General features: G+C 49.7%; 1 protein-coding gene across 19 annotated transcripts in view; it reads left to right on the forward strand.

The window, feature by feature from the left end:
• Positions 1–23,546, forward strand: part of GPR55 (G protein-coupled receptor 55) — a 52,147-nt gene that overhangs the window by 21,069 nt on the left and 7,532 nt on the right. The window contains exons 1-3 of one of the 19 annotated variants that reach the window (XR_001853180.3): positions 61–1,088; positions 1,542–1,600; positions 2,112–5,613. The exons of 1 other annotated variant lie outside the window; for it this stretch is intronic. Coding sequence is in view for 1 of the 18 variants with exons in the window: in XM_073217997.1 (XP_073074098.1) it covers positions 15,211–15,327 (117 nt within the window). In the remaining 17 variants the exon portion in view is untranslated. Of the gene's footprint in view, positions 1–60; positions 1,089–1,232; positions 5,614–15,210; positions 15,328–23,546 lie in introns of those variants that run through there. 17 more of the 19 variants (XR_012123471.1, XR_005055749.2, XR_012123470.1 and 14 more) reach the window with 17 other exon arrangements.

Genomic DNA, 23,546 nt, shown 5'->3' on the forward strand with positions numbered 1-23,546 from the left:
CTGGCCCTTCTCTGGCCTCCAGCCGCCTGGGCAGCCTGCTCACCTGCCCCCTCCCCTCCTACGCAGTCCCCTTCTGCCATCTCCCCTCCCTTGAGCCATCCTGCTAGCAGTCCCAGGGGCCAGGGGCCCCTGTCAGCGGGCATCTGGATCTCTTTGAGCTTTGGGTGTTGGGCATCTGCTGGCAGGAAGATGGGCAGCTGTGGGGCAGCCCCTTAGGCCCTGGGGCCCAGTGGGCAGCTGTGGGGAAAGCCCAGTGGGCCCTGGGGCACTTCAGGGAGCCCCCTGTCTCCACAGTGAGTTCTCAGCCATCTGGGGGTCTGGCCTGTGTCACTGGGTGGGTGCCCCTACTCAAGATGGTGCACAGGCCAAAGAAAACATATGAAGCTGTTTTGTGTCCACACTGGGGCCCCTCTGGGCTCTCAGCCACCACTAGAAGGGCGTGGCCAGGCTCAGTGGGCTCAGGGCACCTTTCCCTGCAGGCCTTTCCCCACTGTGTGCTGAGCACGGCCCTCCTCTTTCAGAAGGAACCTGGACACACTCCACCCCCCAAACCAGCCTCCCAGGAGGCACTGCCTGGGGCTCCCTTTGGCAGAGGAAAGGCTGTCTGGAGGGAGAGGCTGTGGCAGCAGGAGGGTGGAGCCCTGCTCTAAGGCATTGGGGCGTGGAAGCTGTGGGGAGGGCTAGGCCCCCTGTGCGGGCAAAGTGCCCTGCCCACTGTGGCTCCCGCACACTCAGGGTGCAGTGGCTCAGTGCTGTCGTTGGGGCTGGCTGTCAGCTCCAGCCAGGTCAGGACTGCATTCCTGCAGCTTCCCTGGGGCAGCTGTAGGTTCCTGAGGGGTGCTGGGGAGAGGTGCAGTTGGAGGTGAAGGCTGTCTGGGGAGCTTCTCTGAGCCTCCCCCGCCCTCCTTTGCCTCGGTCCCCATGGGCCCCAGCGCAGCAGCGTTACTCCTATTTTGCACCCAGGACAGAAGCAAGGAAAGGCTGGACCAGCCAGAAATGCGGGCACTCCCTGTTTATATCTGTCTGCCCAGCTGGGCCAGACTTCGAGTTGCGGTGGCCAAAAAGTAGCAGTGTGTCCTGCTAGGAAGGTGAGTCCTGGGAGTACTGACTGAGTGTGGGGAGGGCCAGCTCCTGAGAACTCACCAACAGGGCACGGCAGCCTGCCTCCTGCAAGGCAGGCACAGCCTGGTGTGGTCAGGGCCCAGAATTAGACTTTCTTTTGGTCCCTGTAGATTTCTGTCTTGGTAACCACTTTCCTGTGCTGTTAAGAGTTCATGCTCTGAAGAGAGACCCTCCGACTGCTGCCCCTTCTCTCAGCTTCATAGCATTTGTGGGCCCGGGGAGCCCAGATCTTCCCCACTGATGGCCTGAAGTTTGCAAATGATTATAAAATGAATGCAGTCTGCAGGGAAATCCCAACCTTGAGTTCTGAATTCTAATGTCGAGTAGGGGGAGCTGCATGAAGTGTGAGGACCCCCCTCCACAAGACTCTTCCTGAGTAGTTGGTCCATCCTCTCTCCCACCATCTGCCCTGGGAGTAGGTCCTACCTGGAGCAGAACCTCTGCTGGGCCCAGGTCCTGACACAGGCCAAAGAGCCAGGTAAGAACCTACTCCAGGGAGGTTCTGGCTTCCCCAGGCCATTTGCATGCCCCTGGTCCAACATGGCAGGACTCTGGGGGTACCACCCAGTCCAAGGGTGGGAGGACTTGCTCTTCCTGGAGCCCAGCAAGACACCTTGGCCCTGGGTCTGCTGGAAATAGCTCCAAGAGCTGCTGGGGGTGGGAGACAGGCCAGGGAGATGTCTGGAGGGTGGGGGTGGATGGTCCCCAGATACATCCTCACCCCACAAGGACCTGACTGATGTCACTTTAGTGTGTGGGCCCCTCACTGCTGTAGCCTGTTTGCTGCCTGGGTGGGCAGCACTGACCCTGCTTTCAGAACAAGGATCTGCCCTGCCCGCTATGCCCACTTCCACACTTCTGCACCTGAGTCGTGACCCTTAGCTTCCTCCTGTCCATCGTGTGCACACATGCACACACACCCACACCACATATATGAGCATGCACAGCAGTTCTCCAGATCAAAAGGGGGACCTCTCTGTTCACTTCAGGCTCTAGGTGTGCACTCCTGGTCTCTCCCTCTTCTAAGTGAGGTAAATGGACACATTTGGGCCCCTGTCATTGCCAAAGACCCTCAGACACCTTTACGTTGATGTCAGAGGGCCACCAGCCTCTCCTGTTCATGTGCTCTAGGAGATGCTGCTATGAATGTCCATGGAGCCCCAGACTTCTGTGGCCCTAGGGAGCCAGGCAGCATGAGGATACAGTCTTCTTGGGGCAACAGAAGTGGACTGCTTCTATGAAGAACATTCCAGACCACTCCCACCCTTTTTGGTTTGGAAACTTCTCTGGGAATCATCTGGGGCTCATCACTCCCAGGCTCCAAGTTGACCCATCCCTGAGGACTCTCCCTTCTTACTGTGACCTGTGATACCTCCCGGGTCCCCTGGACACCAGCATCTCAGACAGGGCTGACCAAGGACAGAGCTTGCAATGTCCACGCAAGGAAGGGAACCAATGATCCTGTTCCTTGGACCCATGGGAAAGGAGCAGTGTCCCCTGGAGTTCCTCAGCCCCTGCCTGGGGGTAATGGTAACAGTGAGTTCCGAAGGCTCAGCCCCGGCCCCAGGGCTGCAGGCAATGGAGAGATAGGGGGAAGACGATTCCAGAGAGACTCACTGATGGCCAGTCTGCCACCCTCCATCTTGCAACTTACCCATTTAAGAGAGCCCTCTGTGCGTGATGCTTTTGACCCCAGGTGAGAAGGTGGGAGCCATGTCATAGCTGATTTTCCTCCCCAGTGCTACTTGGGGACAATGTTTAATGAGCCCTTAAGAAAGGTCAGTCTCTCCTACTTAGCTAAGAGTTCTTTACTGAGCTCTGAACAGATGCAGCTGGAGTCACGGTTCTTATGAACAAGTCATTGAACTTGGAGGCCTTATTTCCTCCCACCCAAAATATTACCCTTCTGCTGTCCAGGGGAAATGAAAAAGAGGAAAGGCTGTGAGACACCATGGAACGCTTATGGCTGTCCCAGTAATGGGAGACTGTTGGGTGCAAGGGCCCAGAGCCCGCTCCAGTCTCTGCACTTTGTCTGCGGCTTGGATTCCGGAAGAGTTTCATAATTTCCAGAGCTGGTAGAATTAAGATGAAAGTGTATTTTCACGCACTCTCCTGATCCCAGCATCTGCAACACCAGCCAGGCTGCCCCAGCTTTTCCGGCATGGGACACCCTCAGGAAATAACAAATTTTCTCAGAGCAATTTAAAATATTTAAACCATTTCATAGAAAAACAGGGCAAAAGACCAAGGTATGCAGGGCTGGCTCAACCGTGTTTTGGTGGTTACAGAAAGAGAACTTTGATTATGCTTCTTATATATTTTAGAAGGAGTAAACGGAATTACATGGGCTTTTGTAAAGAAAATCAATTCTCTATGAAGCCCATCCTGGTCTCACTTCCTCAAGCGGCAGTACAGAAGGTCCTTGCCTGCCAGCATTTTATGAGAGGTTTCACACGACGCTCCAATTATTGATATGAGAACAACTAACTCAACTTTAAAAGATTCAAACATCTTGCTTCTTTGGTAAATTTTTCTATTCTGTCTGGTGATTCTGATGGCATCTGTCTGTGCTGCACAGTTTACAGGTTTGGGGAAGTTAGCATTGACCATTCTCCTCAATGAGGCCTTTGCGACATGATGTTTTTTAAAACAAGTCAGGGCAAGACTTTTTCAATTTCTCACATTTTAACCCAGAAGCCATAAAACAAGAAACTGTAAATTATTATATAGTTGACCCTTGAACATCCTAGGGGACTAGGGGCACCAACTCCCCCTACAGCCAAAATCTGCCTATAACTTTTGACTCCCCCAAAACCTAACTACTAATAGCCTACTGTTGGCTGGAAGCCTTACCAATAACATAACAGTTAATTAACACTTATTTTATATGTTGTGTGTATTATATACCATAATCTTACAATAAAGAGAAATCAAAATGTTTTTTCAAATTGTCAAAAAATCTCTGAAAAATTTTTTCCAATATATTTATTTTTAAAAAGTATTCATATAAGTGGACCCATGGCAGTTCAAACCCGTGTTGTTCAAAGGTCAGCTGCACTGCATTTTTACTTAATGCTTCCAGAATATGTTGTAAGGCCCAACCTAAAATCATGGCCATCTTATTCAAGGAAACCAATTTAAAATTTGTTAAACTTGTGTTTAATTTGTTAACATGTGTTTTAAAATGTATTAATACACTTAGAAGACTAGGGAAACTTTTTGTTGGCATCGGAGATCTGGCTCAGTTTAGACCAAAACAATCGCTATTTATATTCCTTTATATTATAAGCATAAGTGGAATCATCACAATTGATTCCTTTCCATTTAGCTTCCAGCCAAACCACTTAATAAGCCCATGATAACTTGAGTGATAACTCAAATGAGATTCTAATAATTTACTTTTGTATTATGATATGCTTCAACTAATTTATTCTTAGGGATCATCCTGGACCCAAAGTTTTTGTAGACAGTTGATCCTCCGAACCGCCCCTATGGCAGCTCCTTCACGGACGGTGCTGCTGTCAACAAGATGTTTGATGTTGTCACATAAGACTTCGTGCTGGCCGCCGGCTCCCTGCCAGGCTTCTCCACATGCTGGCTGGCACGTGGCCTCCGTCTTTCCTCTGGCTTCTGTGACTGGCAGCCCTCCCTCCAGCCAAATTTTTTCTGCCTTCCTGGTCCCTCTCTCTCTGCCAACCCCTTCAAGAGTTCTCTTTCCCATGTGAGCTCCTTGATTATTTCCTCATACTACACGGTATTTGCTACAATCCCACAAGCTTCCTCCACCATCCTTACACTGACCATCCTCACTCTGGCTCTCCATGGTGGTGGGCACAGCATCTCTGTGCCCTCTAAACTCTCAGGTCCACAGTGGAAGTGCTTTCCCCCAAGCCCAGCCTCGGAGCCCTTTGGTCCTGGCGCCAGAGACCTCAGAGTCACTGCTGACTCCACACCCCTTCCCTCACCTGCTTCATTCGGCTCCCTTGCCCATCAGTTCCAACCGCTCCTGAGATTCACGTTTTCTTCTTTGTGTCTCTGCCACCAGTTCAGACCTCATATTCTCCAAGAAGCCTTAGAATATAAGGAATGTTTTATTTATCTTTGCATCCCAAGGGCTGTGCACATAGCAGGTCCTCAATAAATCTTTTTTATTGGTGAACTGAAATGAAAAGTTGGACTTTACTGAAATGGCAAACTAGCAGGAGGGTGTCCTCTTTTACTGAGTCAAACTCAGTAAATCTGCTTCTACAAAATTCCACTCTGTTCTGAGAAGAAGATATCTGAGTACTTGAGGTTGTAACTTTATTCTTTGTGGCTATATTTAATTTTTATTTGCCCGTTTTACAGAAGCATTGGAAAAATGAATTTGCCACTCTCTCATTTTCCTCTCTTCACTAGCATTTTCTTTCCTATGTATTTCCTATTAGTGCATCAAATGCTTGTTTGTTTGCGGCCAAATTTTGTAGTAAAAAAAAATTCTTTCCAAATTAATTTTCTTAGTTATATTATTGCTTATGTATTATTCCACATAGCTAAAAATCAAATACAACTCTTTCACGCAAGATACACCATCATTAACCACGTATTTCACTTCTGTAAGCAGTATGTTCTTCATTTCTCATGTATCATTCTTCATAGGATTCGTTCCTTAGTTGTTTTATTGGGTTTGGGACTCTTTGAAAACCTTTTAGGTTTAATGACATTCTGAATGCAAGCTTGCAACAGTATTTTCATATTCTTCTCCAACTGCATCCTAAGGTGGTTGGGAGGTCTGGGGGCTTCACCCAGGCCTGGGGCGCCATTCGAGGGAACCTTGTGTCTGATAGTGGGAAGCCAACTCTCATACCTCCCTGTCACTGGCTCAGGCTCTGTACCCTCGCTCTGTTCCCGCTGGGTGTCACTCTTGAGTGACCTACCACCTTTTCTCCTACTAAGGGCCTTCGGTAAGGGATGCCTGGGGGGCCAGGACTGTGGCCATGGGGAGGGAAAGGAGATAACGAACCAGCCAGAGGTGATGGAGCTGCATGGGGTCTGGGTGATCAGGGTGTGCCTGTCTAAGAGTGTGTAGTTCTGTGGGGGTGGGGGGATATTTTTCTGACTTGGGATCTCCTTACACATTTGTGTGATTTGTCTGGTTGTGATTTTGTGTGATTTGACAAATTCTTGTGTTTTCGGATGTGAATGTGGCTGTGTGTGTCTGCAGAAGCATAAGCTTATGTGGGTGCCCTTTGTGTGTGTGAGTCCTCGTGCCTCTTATGTGTGCACGTATCTTTGGACGTGTTTACGTGTGTGTCTCTAGGTTAGGGTATGTCTCTGTTGTGTGTGCCGCCGTGTCCATGTGTACATCTGGGTGTGTGCATCTCAGGGTAGAAGTGTACAGTCCTGGCCGTGAGCCTGTGGAGGTCTGAGCAAAGACCACAGCACACACTACGATCATTCTGCGTGCTGGAAGTGGGCAAAGCCCTGTTTATGGCAAGGTGGTGTGGCACCCGTTTGAGGCCCCCTAGGGGCCACTTAAGAAGGAAAGTCTTCCTGGCGGAGGAAGTACTGAACAGACTTGTGGAGTCCTGTCAGTTCTTGCTGCCTGGGCCCCTCATCTGGACAGGAGGCTGGGTTGGGGCTGGGGGTGGCTTATACATTCCTTTCTTGAGACTGGCCTGCTTCATGTGGCCTGAAGCCCCTTCTCTGCTGTGTCCCAGACAGTTCCACATACGGACAAAGAAGGGACAGCCCAAGGAAACACACAGCCCCTTTGACCATGGCACCGGGAGGCTTGGCTTGGAAATGTGGTCACTGTGCTGTTGAAACCCGGTGCCTGTCGGTCTTCTGTGAGGGAGAGAGGAAAAGTGCCACACCTGGGCCAAGCGTCTTTTACCCTCTCTCAGACCCAGGCATCTCCACAGTGAAGGGGCCTGTGTGTGCTCATCTGTGCAGGTGGAGGAAAGAGGCCCCCCTGCGCACCCGGAGCCTCGGAGGAGCAGGGCCTCCTGGGCACAGGCAGCTGGAAGCAGGGACCTGGGCTGACCACCCAACAGGACAGTGTCCTTCCCTGGGGGCAGAGTCTGGGAGAGACAGTCTCGGGATGAAGAGAGGGGCCGGTCGCCACAGCTTCTCAGCCCTGCAGGCCAGCTCGTTCCCTCTTTGTTGGGACTTGTCCTGGTTTTAACGCTGGAAGTCCAGTGTCCTGGGACTCCCCAAAGCCCTGGCCACCCTCTCCCACCCCAGGTAACAATCTGGGGCCTCCTTGGGAAGCTGCCTTTTGCCCAGGGGGCGACCTCAGATGCCTGAGGGCTTTGTGTGGGGACCTAGAGCCGGATGAGTTTGGGGGATTTTGCTCCCCACCCTACAACTGGCCAAGGCGGAGTTTTCCCACTACTTCTGGCCCACGCCCACCTTCCCTGGCACCAAGAGCTTGGGGCTGGGGCTTTCCATGGAGACTGGTGCAGGTAACAGCGGTAGGGCACCTCATGTTTGGTCTCCATACCCACCTCCCAGAGGTCCTGAGGCAGAAAAAGCTCAAGTGGCCAGGGGGCTGAGCGTGTGGGACCCAAACATTTAACTTGAGCTTATTGCACTGTCTGTTGGTGAGAGAGGTATGGGGAGGTCCTGATCTGTTATCAACCAAGGTTTATGGTTCCAGAGCCAGGCTGCATGAGAAGCCACCAGGTTCTGTCACCTGGGGAAAGAGAAATTAGCCTTTTGTGTTAAAGGGGGCAGTGGAGAAGCCGGGCAGTGAGGGGTTCCCGCACACCGAGGCTGCCCCCTGTTGAGGCAATGGGGCTGTTGACACTGAAAGGGAAAGTGTATGAGGTGGACAAGGAAAGAGCCTGACCGCAGGTGACAATACGGGCAGGCAAGGTGGGTGGGGGCGAGGTGGGTGTCCAGAGCCTGGCCCAGTACTTCCGGGGTGGCAGGATGCTTGAGGGTGGCTGTAGGTGTGACCTCAGAAACCTAAATCAGGAATTTCTGAGGCTGAGTTTGGGCAGCAAGGGCCTGGGAATGCCTCCCCTGAAGGACCCAGGCTGCCCACCCACCCGGCTCCCTCCAAGCCTCCACCAGCCAATTCCTTGGAGCAGGGCTCGTCCCTCCTGCCACCACAGCCTCCCCAGCCAGGCAGCCGGTCCCCCGCCCAAGGGAGGCCCCGTCACTGCCTTCTGGGAGGCTGGTTTGGGCAGTGGTACGTCCCAGGCACAGGGCACCACTGCTCCTTGTGAATGGGAGGGCTGTGCCCAGCCACAGGGAGGGGCAGAGCCTGCAGAGCCCCAGTCCACTAAGCCCAGCCGCCTCCTTCCGGTGGTGATTCTGCAAGCCAGGGGGGCCCCAGGGTGGACACGAAGCAGTTTGTATGTTTTCTTTGGCCTGTTCACCGTCCTGAGGAGGGGCACCCACCCAGTAACATGGACCAGACCCCCAGATGGCTGAGAACTCACTGTGAAGACGGAGGCTTCCTGGAGTGGCCCCAGGGCCTGCAGCGGCCCACCGCGTGCCACTCCCTGTGCCTGGCAGGTGCCTGACTCCCGAAGCTTGGAGAGGTCCAGGTGCCTGACACGGGCCCCTGGCCCCTGGCCCCTGGGACTGCTAGCAGGATGGCTCAAGGGAGGGGAGAGGGCGGGAGGAGGGGACTGTGTAGGGGGAGAGGGGGTGGGTGAGCAGGCTGCCCAGGCAGCTGGAGGCCAGAGAACGGCCAGAAAGGAGGTCCCGGGCACATGAAGAGTGAAGGGCAGAGAGGGAGGCCAGGCAGTCAGGGGTGAGGGAGGGAGGGGAAGGGGGGCTGGCAGGGCAGGGCCATCAGGGTGCCTGTGCAGGCAGCAGACCTGTGGGCTCCGGAGCAGGGAGGGGGACAGCTGGCGAGAGACGGGAGCGTGGCTGGGTGAGGTGGGTGGGCAGGAGGAGGTCCAGGCCGAGGGCCCAGAGTGGAGGCCCGCAGAGGTCAGGGGGGAGGGTAGCAGGTAGGGAGGAAGAGGCAAGGGGAGGGGGAGGGCAGGGGGTGGGGGGCTGGAGTGGCAGGGTAATAGTTAGACGGCTTTCTCTTCCTCGTTGCCCATGCAGCAGGTTCCATATGCCTGTTTCCTTAGCACTCAGGATCAGGTACTTCTAGAGAGAAAGCAAGGTCGTGGGGAGCTCTGCCTGCAGGGCACGGTGTCCACTGCAGAGATGAGGAAACGGAGGCCCTCACGGAGGCTATCACAGGCAGTGCTTGGGCCAGAACTAGGTGTGCTTATTTGCAGGAGTCCAGAAAGTGATGGGATCAGGGAAGGAGACAGGAGTCCTGGATGGGACGGAGGGAGGTCTTAGAGAGCCCCAGGCTGCGGAGCCTCTGGGCAGCTTGAAGATGTCCGAGCGGGTGAGACTTCTGGCCTCCCATGGAGACGGTCCCTGTGATGAACAACTTCTGGAGTTCAGAACTCCGAGGTCTGTCTAGTGAGGCCTCTGGGCTTTCATCTTATAAATATTCATACCCATGTTCTTTCCATTTAGAAAAGGTGTAGATCCAAGTATTTTAATGAACACTGAAAACTTTCCCTTCCACAATAGCTTTCCCTACGTAACATTATGTGCGTTATGTAACAATTTAATGTATTTTTACAGAAATCTGTGTCATTTAAAAATTACATAATACATAAATTAAGACTTCTGGTCACCTTAGATTACAGAACAAGTATTCATCCAATTTGTGAGTATTTTTCTACCTTCAAAACCAAGAAGAGCATGGGTTTTTGTTCTTGTGACATCCTCTAACATTTCCTCTGCCCTGTGGACACCCTCATAAACAGCAGTGACAGCCTGACAGAGCAGACCCCCGGGGGCAGGTGGGATGGGCTGCAGGTGGGAGGTGAGTTTCTCAGAGCAGCAGAAACACCTTGTGTGTAGACTGTGCCAGTTTTTAAAAGGTGCCTGAGGTTGCTGCCTGACAAGGTAGATTTGCTCTGTGAAGCTGGAAGTAAAGCTGTGGTGGGTGGGGGGATCTGGGGTGGGACTGACTTACCAGAAAGGGGTGCTGGCACTCCAAGACCACCGTTTTGCCTGGCCCCCTCTGCCCCACAGGAGTGGTCTGCATTGGCTCAGTAGCAGGAGGGTGGAGTGGAGCAGGGGTGAGGCGTTGACACAGGCTGGGGATGAACTGGCAGCATGGGGTGCCACCCACAGTGGGTGGAGGGAGGCCTTCAGGGCCGAGGGACTCCAAGACATGCTTGTGGCAATTGGGGTCCAAGGGCAGGAGGTGCGATGGAGGAGGTCGCACTGTGAGGGCAGAACATGGATATAAGGTATCGTTACATTTGACGCCTTTGGAGTCAGGCTGGGGTGGTTGGCATTACTGCTCGGCTTCTTGATAACTGGGTCATCTCAGGCAAGTTGTTTAAGCTCTCAGCGTGTCCCTTACCACACCCATAAAATGGGGTGCTCACAGGCCCTGCCTCGTCAGGCTTTGTGGGGGCTCAGTGAGGTGGTGCAGGTGTGCGCCCTGTGCCCGCCTGGCAGGTACATGTCCGTACTCACTGGGCAATCGCCAGGCCAACTCCAGCTCTGCTCTGTGCCCCTGGTGCACATGTGGCACGTGACTCATCCTTGCTGTACCTCAGTTTCCTCATCTGTAAACAGGTCTAATGATAGTATATGCCTCATAGAGGCCCTTGGGACACAGTTTTGCATGAGACTAGGAGTGCAGGCCTGACTCGGAGGAGGGTCAGGGCTTGGCCTGGGGCCTCCCTTAACCCTGACCTGCCAGGCCCTGGGAACTGGACTTTTTTTTTTTATCCTCCAACCCAAGATGAAAAAATAATAATGATCATCATCAAAATTAATTCAAACATTTCCAGCAAGGAAATGAATACCATACTTACTCTACCCATGGAGGCGTGAGGGTGTGCTGCAAGACGATTCATGAAACAGAAGGACCCATTACACCCACATTCCCTGGAATTTCCATGCAGCAAAACCAGGATAAAAGTGTGTGTGGGTGCGGGAGGGGTAGAAGGAAATGAGTGGGGAGAAAATGCTCACAAAAAATAAATAGGATGATTAATGACCAAACTGTGAGAATATTAAGCTCTCCATGGACACATGGCCTGTGGACACAGTGCATTTTATGCAACAGGAAACACGAAAAGAAATATTCCACTGTTTACCCCCACCCTAGCACGTCCCCAGGAAGCTGTGACCTCTGGCAGGTGTCAAGGAGCTCAGAGAGACCAGGGGTGAGAAGCCCCGGGGTCCAGTCAGAAAGGGGTCTGGGGCCCTGGTTGCTGGTGGAGGAAAGGCCGGCAACCTCCTGCGAAGGTTCAGCCCAGGATGCTGCCCCCTTGAGGGCCAGACCTTGAAAGGGTCTTGGAGAACCTGGGCAAGGCAGCCGGTTATTAACGTAGGGACATTTATTTAGAGTTCTGAAGGCATTCAGAGGCTCCCTCGAAGTGCTGGGCCTGCTTATATAGATTAAAGACTCTTTCCTATCCTGCGTTCAGCAGGAAGGGAAGCTTGGATGTCCACCTTTTCCAGAACCTCATGGTCTTCATAAGCTTTGCGGTGAAGGTCTCTGGAATTTCTGGCTGGGAAACCACCTTGGTCTGATTCCTGCTCACTCAGGGGGACTCCTGGTCCCATTGGGCCATAAATGGTGATAGGTAGGACAATTTGGGGGAATAGGGAGTCCTAAAAAAATTATAAGTTGTGACAGGAACCCAAGGAAAACCCACACTCAGATGTCGGGACACCCAAAACTTTTTGCCCAAACCTCACTATTACACCAGTGCAGGCTGGGGCGGGCACGTAGGAGGGAATGGGTGGATTTTAAAAGGTTGCTGCCCCTTGTGCATTTTACTCCGCATACCTTGATATAAAGGTTGTGGCCTTGATGCTGTCAGCCATCCACCTGTTCACTTTCAAGGAGGGGACATTTTCAGTTACTGCTGATGGCCAGTAGGGTTCAGTGTCTCTGCGGGCAACTGAGGGTCAGGGTGGGGTGGGGGACGCAGTCCTCTGGAACTTGGTTTGGATCAGAAAAGGGCCTAGTTTGGGCTCCAGTGGAAGATGCTGGCTAAGGGAGCTTGAGGATAGCGCTGCCTGGGGGTTTGGAGCAGAGGGCGGGAGGCCCCGAGGGCGGAGGCCCAGCTCCCCTGCCCCACCCTCCCGTCCTCTGTTGAGGCCTCCTATTATTTCTGGGACCTCACCCCTTCCATCAGGAAGGTCCCATTTTCCATGTTGCTCCTTTTCTTTTTTTCTAAGAGACCCTTGAGACAGACATAACATCAGTGGGGACTGGTGGCGGCAGATGTCTCAGAGTCCCCAAATGCTGACACTTGCTGGGTGTTCTTAGCCCTGCTCTCATGCCAACTGCTGAAAACAGTGTTTTTGAGGAAGATGCTATTGTCTGTCTTGACCACCGCTGCCTGGCAGGGACGTTGTTGATTGAATGAGTCTGTGACCCCCCATTTCCAGAAGTAAGGCCAAGCTTGTAGAGTGGCTACATGGGGGAGGGGCTGCTTGAACCTGGGCCTGCCTGAGAGTCTCACTGGATCAGCCTGCCCCAGAGGACAGTGGCCCTTCTCTCAGACACCCCCACGCCCCCGTCCTGTTCTGGCTTTTTCCTTTTACTGCTGTTGCCCTGACTCCACCCTGACCACCTGTGTCCAGCCCTGATCCATCCCATCTCCCTGTGGCCAGTCCCGGTTTGCATGGGTGTTAGAAGAAAGTCACTAACGAGGTTCCTCTTTTATGGGGTGACTTCCTTTCCAGTGCAGATGCTCCCTGGGACCTGAGCACCCCTGCTCCTGTCTGCCAGCCCTCAGGCCTCCGCTCCTGCATTCCACGCATACCCCGGCCCACATACTGAGCTTGTGCCTGTTCTCAGGCTGTTCCCCGGGCCCTTGGCACCTTCCTCTGTCACCTCGCCCCTCACCTCTGGTCCCTGAGCAGCTCCCCACTGCCAAGCAGGCTGGGGGCCATCGTGCATCCCCCTGGCCCAGCCCTTACACGCTGCACTGTCCCGGTGGCAAGTTTTCCCCCTGGAGGGCATGCCCCACTAGTGCAGAGGCCTTTGATGGCAAAAGGAGGGAATTTAAGCATCAGGAGAGGGTGTGGCGAGTCCTCAGTGCTGGGGAGCTGCTCTGTGGCAAACTGGGTGGCTTGTTCCTCATCCCAGAAGGAGCAGAGCCCTGGAGTTCAGTGCAGCGCAGAAACCTTGGCGGGGTTGGAGGTGCAAATTGCACCGGTCCCCTCTCCTGGGCTCCCCAGCCGGCAGGCAGGCAGGAGCCCCACAGGCTCCCAAGCCTGACTTGTTCCGGGTGGTGAGAGGGTAGGTGCTTCTGGGAGGTTTAAGGGAAATCTTCGGAGAAAAATCTTCATATTTATGACTTCCAGAGCTGTGCGGGGGTGGGGAGAGGAGAGAAGCTGAGGGAGGGGCCCAGCTCTGCGGGTGGCCGGGGGCAAGTCCCTGCCTGGCTTTCCCTTGGAGTCTCTTTGGCCCCCACTCGGCCCAGCCAGGGGTCCACCATTACTCCTTCAATAAGGTTCATTAACAAGGCTCCCTCAGAAAGGGCGGTGGAAGGTGACTTGTGTGCAGAACAGGCCACGTAGGACTTGGTCTTTTATGTTAAAAGAGGGAGAAAATAAGAACATGAATGTATACACACTGGGACAGAAACTGGAAGAAGTGGTCATCAGCACCCACCTGAGGACAGCTGGGTGCTGGATGTGGCTGTCAGAGGTGGGGCAGAGACACATCATTATATGCATTTACATATGTATTTGAATATGTGCATGTATTCAAAATTTTAAATAAAAAGCAACCACAATAAAACAGACATTTGTATAAAAAAAGAAAACAGAGCAGGAGGTAAGCAGGGCTCCCTGTGAGGAGGGGCTGAGCAGTGAGTGTGTCACTCTCTGCAGGCTCCTGGCTGCCTGCAGCTACGCTCAGGATGCGCTGGCCGGGCCACCTCCCCTCTGCTGAGACTGGGCCTGGGACTTGGGGGTGCCACACTTGGGGAGGGCCTGCCCAGCATCAGGCCAGCTTGGGGCTCCCTGGCCTGGAACAGTGAGTGAACTTGGTTCACACAAGCACGGGTGTGGTCAGAGTCGGACATGGTGGAAGCTTCAAAGGCTGTCATTGTTCCGTCAGCAATTCGTGAGGAAAGCCATGTTCTGGAGGGCCGGTGACTTCCCCACAGTCATACACACGCTGTTATTTCTACAGAGATGACCCACATGCAGGAAAAATGAATCACCCGGACCCACCTCGGGGAGTTTCTATTCCTGCAAACACCTGAAAGTCACAGCAGCCCCGCCTGTAAAAATAGCCCATGTCTTGATCTCTAATGGAATCTCCTAGTCCCTCCTGGGCGATGGAACTGAACCTGCCAGGCTGTGTTTCAACCCAGACTTTCCTGAATGGCGGGAAGCAGCACAGGTTCCCTGCTGAGAGCTACCCAGGGCCCACGGGTGAGATTCAGCACTCCCAGCCCTGGAGATGGGCGGTCCTGGGGAAAGCTCTGCTCACAGGGCCCTTGGGTGCTCTTCAGTCCATGGCTAACCCAAATAGCTGTGGAGGCCTGGCATGGAGAGGCCAAGGCCAGGGAGCTTAGCAGCATGTCCTCCCAGCCGGCCACCCCCGCCACACCGCTGACAGCCCTTGGAAACACACAGGCAGGGGACTAGGGGTCCCCTCCAGGCTGGGCCTGACGCTTTCCCAGGCCACAAGGCCTCCGTATGAAGGTGTCCAGCACCATCCCCTTTTCGGGTGGGAGGCCGTTTTGAATCCTGAACCCCAGAAGCGCTGGAAAGCATGACAGTCTTTTAGACGCTGGCTGCCCCTGGGCCGCATGGCTTTAGGAGGGTTTGCAAAGCCTTCTCCAAGGCTCTCACCCTGCTGCTCATGCAGTCACTCCTGACTTTCCGGGGGGAAGCTGGGTGAGCCTGCAGACCCTCTGAGAAAACGCAGGAGGGAAAGCCCCCTTCCTGGACACATGCTCCATGCCACCCCTTCTAGTTCCACTCACAGAGCCCCGCTCCAGACCCAGGAAAAGGAGCCCCTCAGCCCGACAAAGCGGATGCTAGAGCCACTTGAAAGCATCTGGTCCCACCCCCTCATTTCAGCGATGAGGAAGCTGAGCCCCAGAGAGAGAAGTGACTCTCCCCAGAGCAGGCTGGTGACCAACCTGGGAGGACAAATGACATCTCAAAGCCTACTCAGCTGCACCGGACCACCAGCAGGTAACAGCCCTTGAGCCACTTAGAAAAATCCAGGCACAGAACTAGACTGACCTTGCGCATGTGGACGGCAGGTGACTTTCATGAGGTCAGCCAGGCCTTTGTGTCCTGGGCTCTGTCCACACCTGCCCAGACTCTGCAGGTTGTCCCATATGGCGGGGGGGGGGGCCGCGGCAGCCCCCAGCAACCTCCGTGACAATAGTAGCAGTAGGCAGAGGGGGCTGGTTTGTCCCTGATTATTGGTGACATTTTCTATGAACCCTCAGCTCCCTCCTGATTTGACTCAGGGTTGCAGCGTCTTGCCGGGGTGGGGAAGCCTCACTATAGATAGCCTTCCCCAGGGGATCTCGGCTCGCATGCCATCACCCTCTGCTGGCCTGGCTGCCTACATCCCCAGAATAGTGCTGGGAAAGCACCAAGAGCCCAAAACTACACACTTTCAGGAATCACCCCACAGCGTGTGAGCAAGGTGTTCACTGCAGGCCAGGCCAACGCTTGGAAGGTCAGGCCCACCACCTGCTAGCTGTAGAACTTCCCCGGCCTCCGTGTACCTCTCTGGAGAATGGGAGCGATAATAGTTTCTTCCTCACAGGGCTCTTGAGAGCAGTAAGTGAGTAAGTGATGGAAGTGCTTGTGCCCCGATAGGCCCCTAGGGAAGCTTTAGCTACTACTGTACGTGATAACTGGATTGTTCCCTATGTGCACCCCTATGGGTCACAGATGACTGTTAAAGGCCACACTCGGCCACAGCAGGGAAAACTTAGCAGATGACGCAGGTAGATCAGGGAGGTGGGCATCTGAAGGGAGGGGTGACATTTTTAGGAGGGAAGGTGACAGCAAGGGGAAAGAAGCGATGTCAGGCAGAACAGGGCGCACAAAGTGGGGGAGCTCTGGATATACTGGGTGTTCTTGCTGGTGGGGGGGTCAGGGTAGCAGCAAAATGGAGAGACTCAGAATGTGATTCCAGTGAGGCCCCTCACTACCTGTGTGACCTTGAGATTCTTTAGCTTCTGTGAGCCTCACTGTCCTCATCTGTAAAATGGGCGTAAATCACAGCAGTGTCCTAGGAATGTACCAAGTTCCCTCCGTAGAGCATTTAGCACAGGGCAGGCTATGTCTCATGTCCTGAGCCAGCCCTCCACTCCCCCAGCCCCATGCCAAGCCCACCAAACTTCAGTGCTGCTCCCCCAGAATTCCAGAGGCAGGAAGCTTCTGTGTGCTCCGCCCCTCTGTGTCCTGTTGCTTCTTGCCTTGTGTCTCCCAGAAGCCTATCTAGATGCAGACGGATGAATTTATTCACATTACAGTGTTAGTGGCAGATAATGGCATCCAAGTAAATATTTATATTCTAACTGCAGCATTGAACACCGCACCCCCAGAGGAGACTGAGATGTCAGGGGAGGAACTCGGGTGAGACGACCCTGGCACAGGAGAGTGTTCCTCCTCAAGCTATGCCCCTCGGACTGTACTAACTGCTCAGCCACAGGCTGGCTTCCCCTTCTCTTGGGTGGCTCCCACCACAGTGCTCCTGGGAATGAGGGGTTTAGCAGCATAAGAGAGGGGGGTCACCTTCTTAGCCTGCAAACCCCCTACAGTTGGATTCTTTCTACTGCTGCTGTTTTCTGGGAAGTCCAGCCTGCTGATGGAAGAAAGGCTGCCTTGGTCTGAGCCACACAGCTGGGTTGGGGCAGACACAGGCTTGGGGCTGCCCCAAGTGGGACACTGGATCCTTGAAGGCATGGGCAGACTGGGTGCAGGCGGCTGCAGAAATCACAGCTCAGAAGGGCCAAGTGGGCAGTCAGAGAGCCGGCTCAGTGAGGCCACCGGCTCCCGCTTCTCGAAGCTGAGCGGTTTGCTATGGCACCCGGAGCCCGTTCCTTTTACAGCCGGGGATTCATACAGCGGAGTATGTCCAGCACAGGAGGGTGCCAAATTGTCTATTTTTTAATAGACTGTGAGCAACTCTAGTCCTGTCCAAGTGTTCTAACCCCTTCCCAGCCCCTCCACATGCTGCCCCTGCAGCCAGCAAGCCCGCAGGGCACGTGTGCTCAGAGCAGCTCCACGGCTATTGTCACCCACGCTCTCATCCAGCTTCCTGAAGGGTAGCCTGGGCTCACCTCATTTCCCAGTCTGTCCTGTTTGCAAGAATGCTTTGGAATTCCCATTTTCCCTTAAGCTGTGATTGCGTCTGTGTTTTGTCTATTAATATTTGTTCCTTTTCAATTTTTTCAGTTATGAACTCCTCATTGTGTCCCTGACTCCCACATTCTTTAAGACACTACTTGAGGGAATGCATAAAAATGCCTGTTATATATTATTAAGATCATGATTGTGTTTTCTTTGTGGTCTGAGAACAGAAAGGTACAATCACTGCTACCTTGGAACACTTGGCTAGGCCCAGGAATGGGGTAAACTTGACGAAAGACCCTTTCCTCTCCCAAAGAGCGTGTGTTCCCTTGATTTACGGTTTAGTCCCCACGATCTGCCAGTTCTAGCTTATTAACTGGGCTGTTCAGAGCTCTGTTGACTTGGTGGATTATATTCTAAGAGGGGAGTATTAAGGTCTCTACCTACAATTATATTTCCATTTCTACATCTTTTTGCATTTCTGCTATGTTTGAATTATGTATTTCTTTGCTATGCTCATTGGAACATAAATTGAGTATTTCATGTTTTAATTATTTATTGAGGCTTTTACTTTTGTGTAGTCTCTGTGTGACTCTCTCAATTCTTTTTACTAAAAAAAAATTTCTTTGTATATCTGTTCTTCTTGTGTGTTCTGTGTGCCTGATAAACCATAGACCATCCAATCATTTTACTCTGTCTATGCCTTTTTCTTGTCAGCAAAAGATGATTGGCTTATGATTTTTTTTAATGGGTGACCATTTTTATAGGGAGTATCACAATCGTTGGGAAATATTACAATTGTTTCATTTGTATAAACCTCCATGGGGATGTCCCCGTGCTGTCTATATTGAGATACTGCAGTTTCTCATTTTCAGTTTCTAGTGTGAATTTTGTCTTGCCTTTTGTCCCTTTAAAATAGAACCAGATAATTTAACCTAAATATCCAGTTTAGCAAACATGTAGTTTTAACTTCTGCATTTGTTTCTATTAACAGCTCTCTAAACTTGGGAAGAATTTTATTTCATTATCTTTCCTTCACCTAATCTTCATTGTTAATGGGACATTTTGAGTCTCTTTAATATTGTACTTTACTCCTTATGTGATACACGGTTTTTCTGACGTGATGGCTGACCGGGGACAGATGAAGCTTCTCTTCTTACTACGGATCGGGGTCTCATTGCTATTCTCTTGTCTCTTGGATGGCACCTGCTTTCACTTGTCACTTCCAGCTGTCACTGCATGCTTTCTTCCCGAGTCCATCAGACGCTATATGTTGAAACGTTCATCTCTCAACTGGCAAGATTTATGCCTCATCAGCTGAGCATTGGCTAATTCAATGCATTTCTTTCAATTTTGTGTAAACCTTCCTCCCACCCCCAGTGTGGCTCCAACACACACCCAGACTTTTCTTATTTTAAGGGAAAGTCAAAAGCTATTCTTATTTTTCTCCTTCCCCTCTCCCCCATTTAATACAATTACAAAAAATTTTAGTTGTTTTCACATTATCATTAATTAATTAGAAAAATACACCCTAACTCCCTTCCCCCCTAAAAAAAAAAAAACAGAGAGAGAGAGAGAGAGAGAGAGAGAGATAACTAGAGATGAAAGATTTAAAAATCCCCGACCATCTAACTGTTAGAATGCAACCAGTGTTTGGCACATGGAAATTTTTTTCTAGGTTTTTTTCCCCACTATATGTGGTTTTTAAAAAAATCATCTGAATGTATAATTCTGTAGTTTGTGGGTTTTTTACTTAACATAGTCAGCATAAACATAACATAGAGAAATTTTCCATTGAGTAGATTTACCACTGTGAAATTAAGCTCTTGTTGGCATTTAAATGTGTGTATTTTTTGCTATCAGAAAAAAAAACGTTAAAGTGAACATATTTCTGCACACAAGTTTTCCTTCTTTTGCATAATTTACTTAAGTTAAATTTTCAGAATCACTGGATGAATGACAAAGATTTTCATGGTTTATAAATTATCAAATCTCAAAAGCTGCATAATAATTTGTATGCTCACCAGCATATCGGCAACTGTTTCACGGAACTGTTGCCAACTTCTTTGTTAAATTTGATAAGCAAAAGTTTTATCTCTTTGTAAGTCCTCTTCTGGGAACTATTAGTGTCTTTTTCCGGGTTATCTAATGCAGCGCTTGATATTACGCATTTTTTATACTCTTCATAGAGGAAAAACATCATTTATCGAACATATATGTTGAATTTTCTTTCCTTTAGGATATTATTTGATGTTACAATTTTTTAACAAAAAGACTTTTTCTAATTTTGTGCAGTCAAACCTGTCCTATTTTCTGATTCTTTTGCTTTTCAATCATTCTAAGTTGACAAAGAGCTTTTCTCTGAACTAGCTTTTATAAGTTGTCCCCAAATTTCATCTATTTTTCCTATGGTTTGATTTTTTGAAATTTGAATCATTTGTGAATTTAGAGTGTCTTTTGCTATATGGTGTGAGATGAGGATCTAAATTGGATTTTACCTCCAAATTGCTCACTGAGAGTCTCAATATCAGTTATTGACTAAGCCTTCTGTTTGTATTACTTATTTTTGGGAATGCCTCATTTATTTTTCTTATTTCTATTAATTGTCTTATCTGGGGCTTCTAGGTGTTGGCAAGTGCCTTATTTATTTATTTTTACCATTAAACACAAAGTCGGCCATTGATGTGAAAAGGTTAGTCTTTATGACGCATAAGAAGTACCCTTCTATTCCTTCATTTAAATGACTTTTGTGGAAAAATTATTCATTGATACAATCAGATGGCTTTTCCTTTTTGCTTTAATGATATAATGCACAATATTAATAGATTTCCTAACATTGAAATGGGCTTAACATTTCTATGGTCAATCTAATTTGGTCAATAATGATTTATAATTGCAATACACTGAGTTCTAGCTGCTATTTTCTAATCAGGATATTTGCATCTGCCACAAGTGCATTTGAGCAATTGTTTTATTCTTTTGTGTTACATTTGTCAAGTTTTGGAATTTGGGTAAGTTAATTTCATAACAGAAATTCATTAATATTATCTTGTGATCTGAAATTATTTATAGAGTATGGGAATTACCTGTTCCTTGATGTTTTAAATAAACTAGAACCAGTTTAAGAGTAATTCTTTGGTAATAGTCTCAGTTTCTTTCATGGTTGCTGGTCTAATCAATACTTCTTGTATCAACTATTGTATCAGTTGTGCTAAATTATCTTTTGCCCCCAAACTGTCAACTACATCAAGGTTTTTTAAACGGATTGACACACAAGTGATAAGGTAGTTTCTTCTTATTTTTTCTCTCATCTCCATTTATGCTTAATGCCTTCTTTCTTATTCCTAGTTATGTTCATGTGCATCTTCTTTCTCATGGCTGTTAGGGATAAATGTGTTATTTAGCTTACTGTTTACCCCCACTTCCCCACCAAAGAACCAACTATTACATTTATTAAGTCTGGTATTTTCCTCTTTTCAATCATTTATTTCTGCTCTTCATAAATTTTTTTTGTTGAATTTTCTATGACATTTTAATTTCTTTTTCCCTAATGCTCAAGTTAAGTGCTTAATTCATTCATGTAGTTCCCTTTTAAAAAGAAATATTAAAGTTGTTAGGGCCTGTGTATTTATCCCTGAGAATAGTTTTGGCTGCATCTTGTAAATTTTTTTTTTCACAACTCATCCAGAAAGTTCTTGTTATTCTTGATTATATTTCATGCATGTTGTTGTGTGGTTCTGACTTCACTTATTTTTAAATAACCAGTTTTATCTTTTCCTAGATTTTTGTGTATTGTGGTCAGAGAATATAGCCAATATAATTTCTGCTTATTTTTTAATGGAAGGTTTTGTACTTGGTAGGCAGATAATTCATTTTAGTAACTGTTTCTTGGATACCTGAGGAAAAAGTGAATTGCTCACCTGCTTAAAACCAAATCTAAGAGCTAGTAATTATATTGTATTCATTATATTATTTATATAGTTCTATAGCCTAATTATATTTTGCTTACTCAACCTGTTCAAATATATAGTACATTAAAGTCTGCCACTGCAATGTGTTTTTGCCAATGGCTTTTTGAATTCTGAAAGTTTTACTTCATGGGCTTTTAGACAGTGGCATTTAGTGGATAAAACGACTGTATTTGCTTTCACCAATTTTCTTTTATTAACACAAAATAAACTTCTTAATCCTAATGTGCGCCTTTATGCTCAAATTTTACAGTACTAAGTATGAATATGGCCACTCTGACTGTCTTTTTATGTTTGTCTGCTTTATCATCCTGAGACTTTACATTTGACTATTTCTCTGTCATTAAGTGTGTCCTTTATAAGCAACAAAGAGTTGAATTTTATTTTGAAACTGAACTGAAAAATGTGAGTTGATAAAAGGAAGTTGGAATCGTTTGTATCTGTTGTAATTTCTGTGCTCCGTTTCCTGTTGCCTTGCTCCTTCGCCAGCTGGCCTGATTTGTTTGTTTGTTTCTCTTTACCTTCCTCAGTCATTTTGGAGACGGGCATCCTGTTTTTAATAGTCCCTGGCTACATCAGGTTTAAAAAAATCTTACACTTTCTGTAATTATCAAAGTAGAAAAAAACCTAGAACAATAACTTTTAGTTTTCTTTCATGGAGTATTTGCTTCATCTATGTCCTCTTGCCAGCCACCATCCCTGCCCCCTACAACCCAAGAATATTCTTCCTTCTTTGTGAGTTTATCTAAGGTAGCACGTCTTGTCTTTTTTTCAAGGACGAAGGTGGTTTCTTTAACTGTTTCTTCCTTTTAATTTTCAAGTTGTAACTGTAGCTATCATAACTTAAGCAGGTTTCCTGCTTTTAATGCTCAGCTCCAAGCTCTTCCACCCGACGTTTTCCTTCTTCATTGTTATTATCTCTTGGAGGTTGCAATTTTTCCCTCTTGGAGGCAATTTTTTTCTGGACGGCACATACACTTGAGGGTGGCTTTCCATGATCTTTACACCTGAACGGTCATCCAGTTGGGTAGGAAAGTCTTGCATCCAAATTTTCTCTCTCAAACCTCTTCTGGCGTTAATCATTTTTTTCTGAATGGTTTTCAAGAAATATGGTTTATTTATTCACTGATGTTTGTAAGGCTCTATATTAATGACATTTAAAGATGTGAGTGGAACATCTGGGAGTGGCTGTAAATTTTGCATGAAATACGGTTCCTCTAATCCAGCATGTCATCTTCTCTGTTGTTGGGGGGTTCAGCCCCACCCGCCAGGCAGCAGGCTGCTGGTGGCCAACAAAGGCCATCCTGGGCCCCTGCGGTCTACTCCCAGGCTGGATTTGGTAGACCCATGCCCTTGCCCCATTCGATTCTATTTCCTTCCTGGCATGAGGCTGGGACCAGAGCCCATTGAAATCCTCCTGTGAGGCAACGGACCCACTATCCCCGCTGCAGGAAGATACCCTGCCGATGGTGCTGCTGGGAATGGTCACGAGGAACCTCCTCATGTTGCCCGTGACATGCTCAGGAGATTTTGACATGAATGGAAGCACTGGGACAGCCCCTGGGGTGGCTATCAGGTGGCTGCTCCAGCCTGCCTCCAGGAGACCCTACTGCTTGCTGGGAGGACAGGGGACTGACAGTCCAGCTCTGCCCCCTCAGCTCCGCAGTGATGTTGACCCTGAGGCCTCTCTGTCCTTGGGCTGCAGAAGTAGGAATCCCGGTTGATTCCTGCTCAACCTGGGACGTCTCCAACGGGGAACCCGTGCCTAGGGACTCCCCACCCCCGGGCCGAGGCGTTCTCAGAGGGGCCCTGCAGTCTGAAGCTCTTCCTGCCCAGTCCTGCCTGCCCTCTCTCTGTGGCCTGCAGGCTCTCCCCGTCCAGTCCTGCCCCTTCCTTTTCCCTTCACAGCCATTTCAACCAACCTCTCAAATGCCTAACACTGTCTTAGCATCTGCTTCTCAGCCTCCCTCCCGTCCCCCTTGCAGCCAGTGTGGGCATTGGTGTGGATCCGGTGGGCTAGAACAAGAGCTGTCGATGGCCCCCACTACAAGTGGACTGGTTTATACTGGCAGGCCATCTCTGAGAAAAATGACCGTTTTATCTCTTGCTATTTATCTCCTGGAACCT

This window comes from Manis javanica, chromosome 12 (assembly GCF_040802235.1).
Source record: "Manis javanica isolate MJ-LG chromosome 12, MJ_LKY, whole genome shotgun sequence".
Classification (NCBI taxonomy): Eukaryota; Metazoa; Chordata; class Mammalia; order Pholidota; family Manidae; genus Manis; species Manis javanica.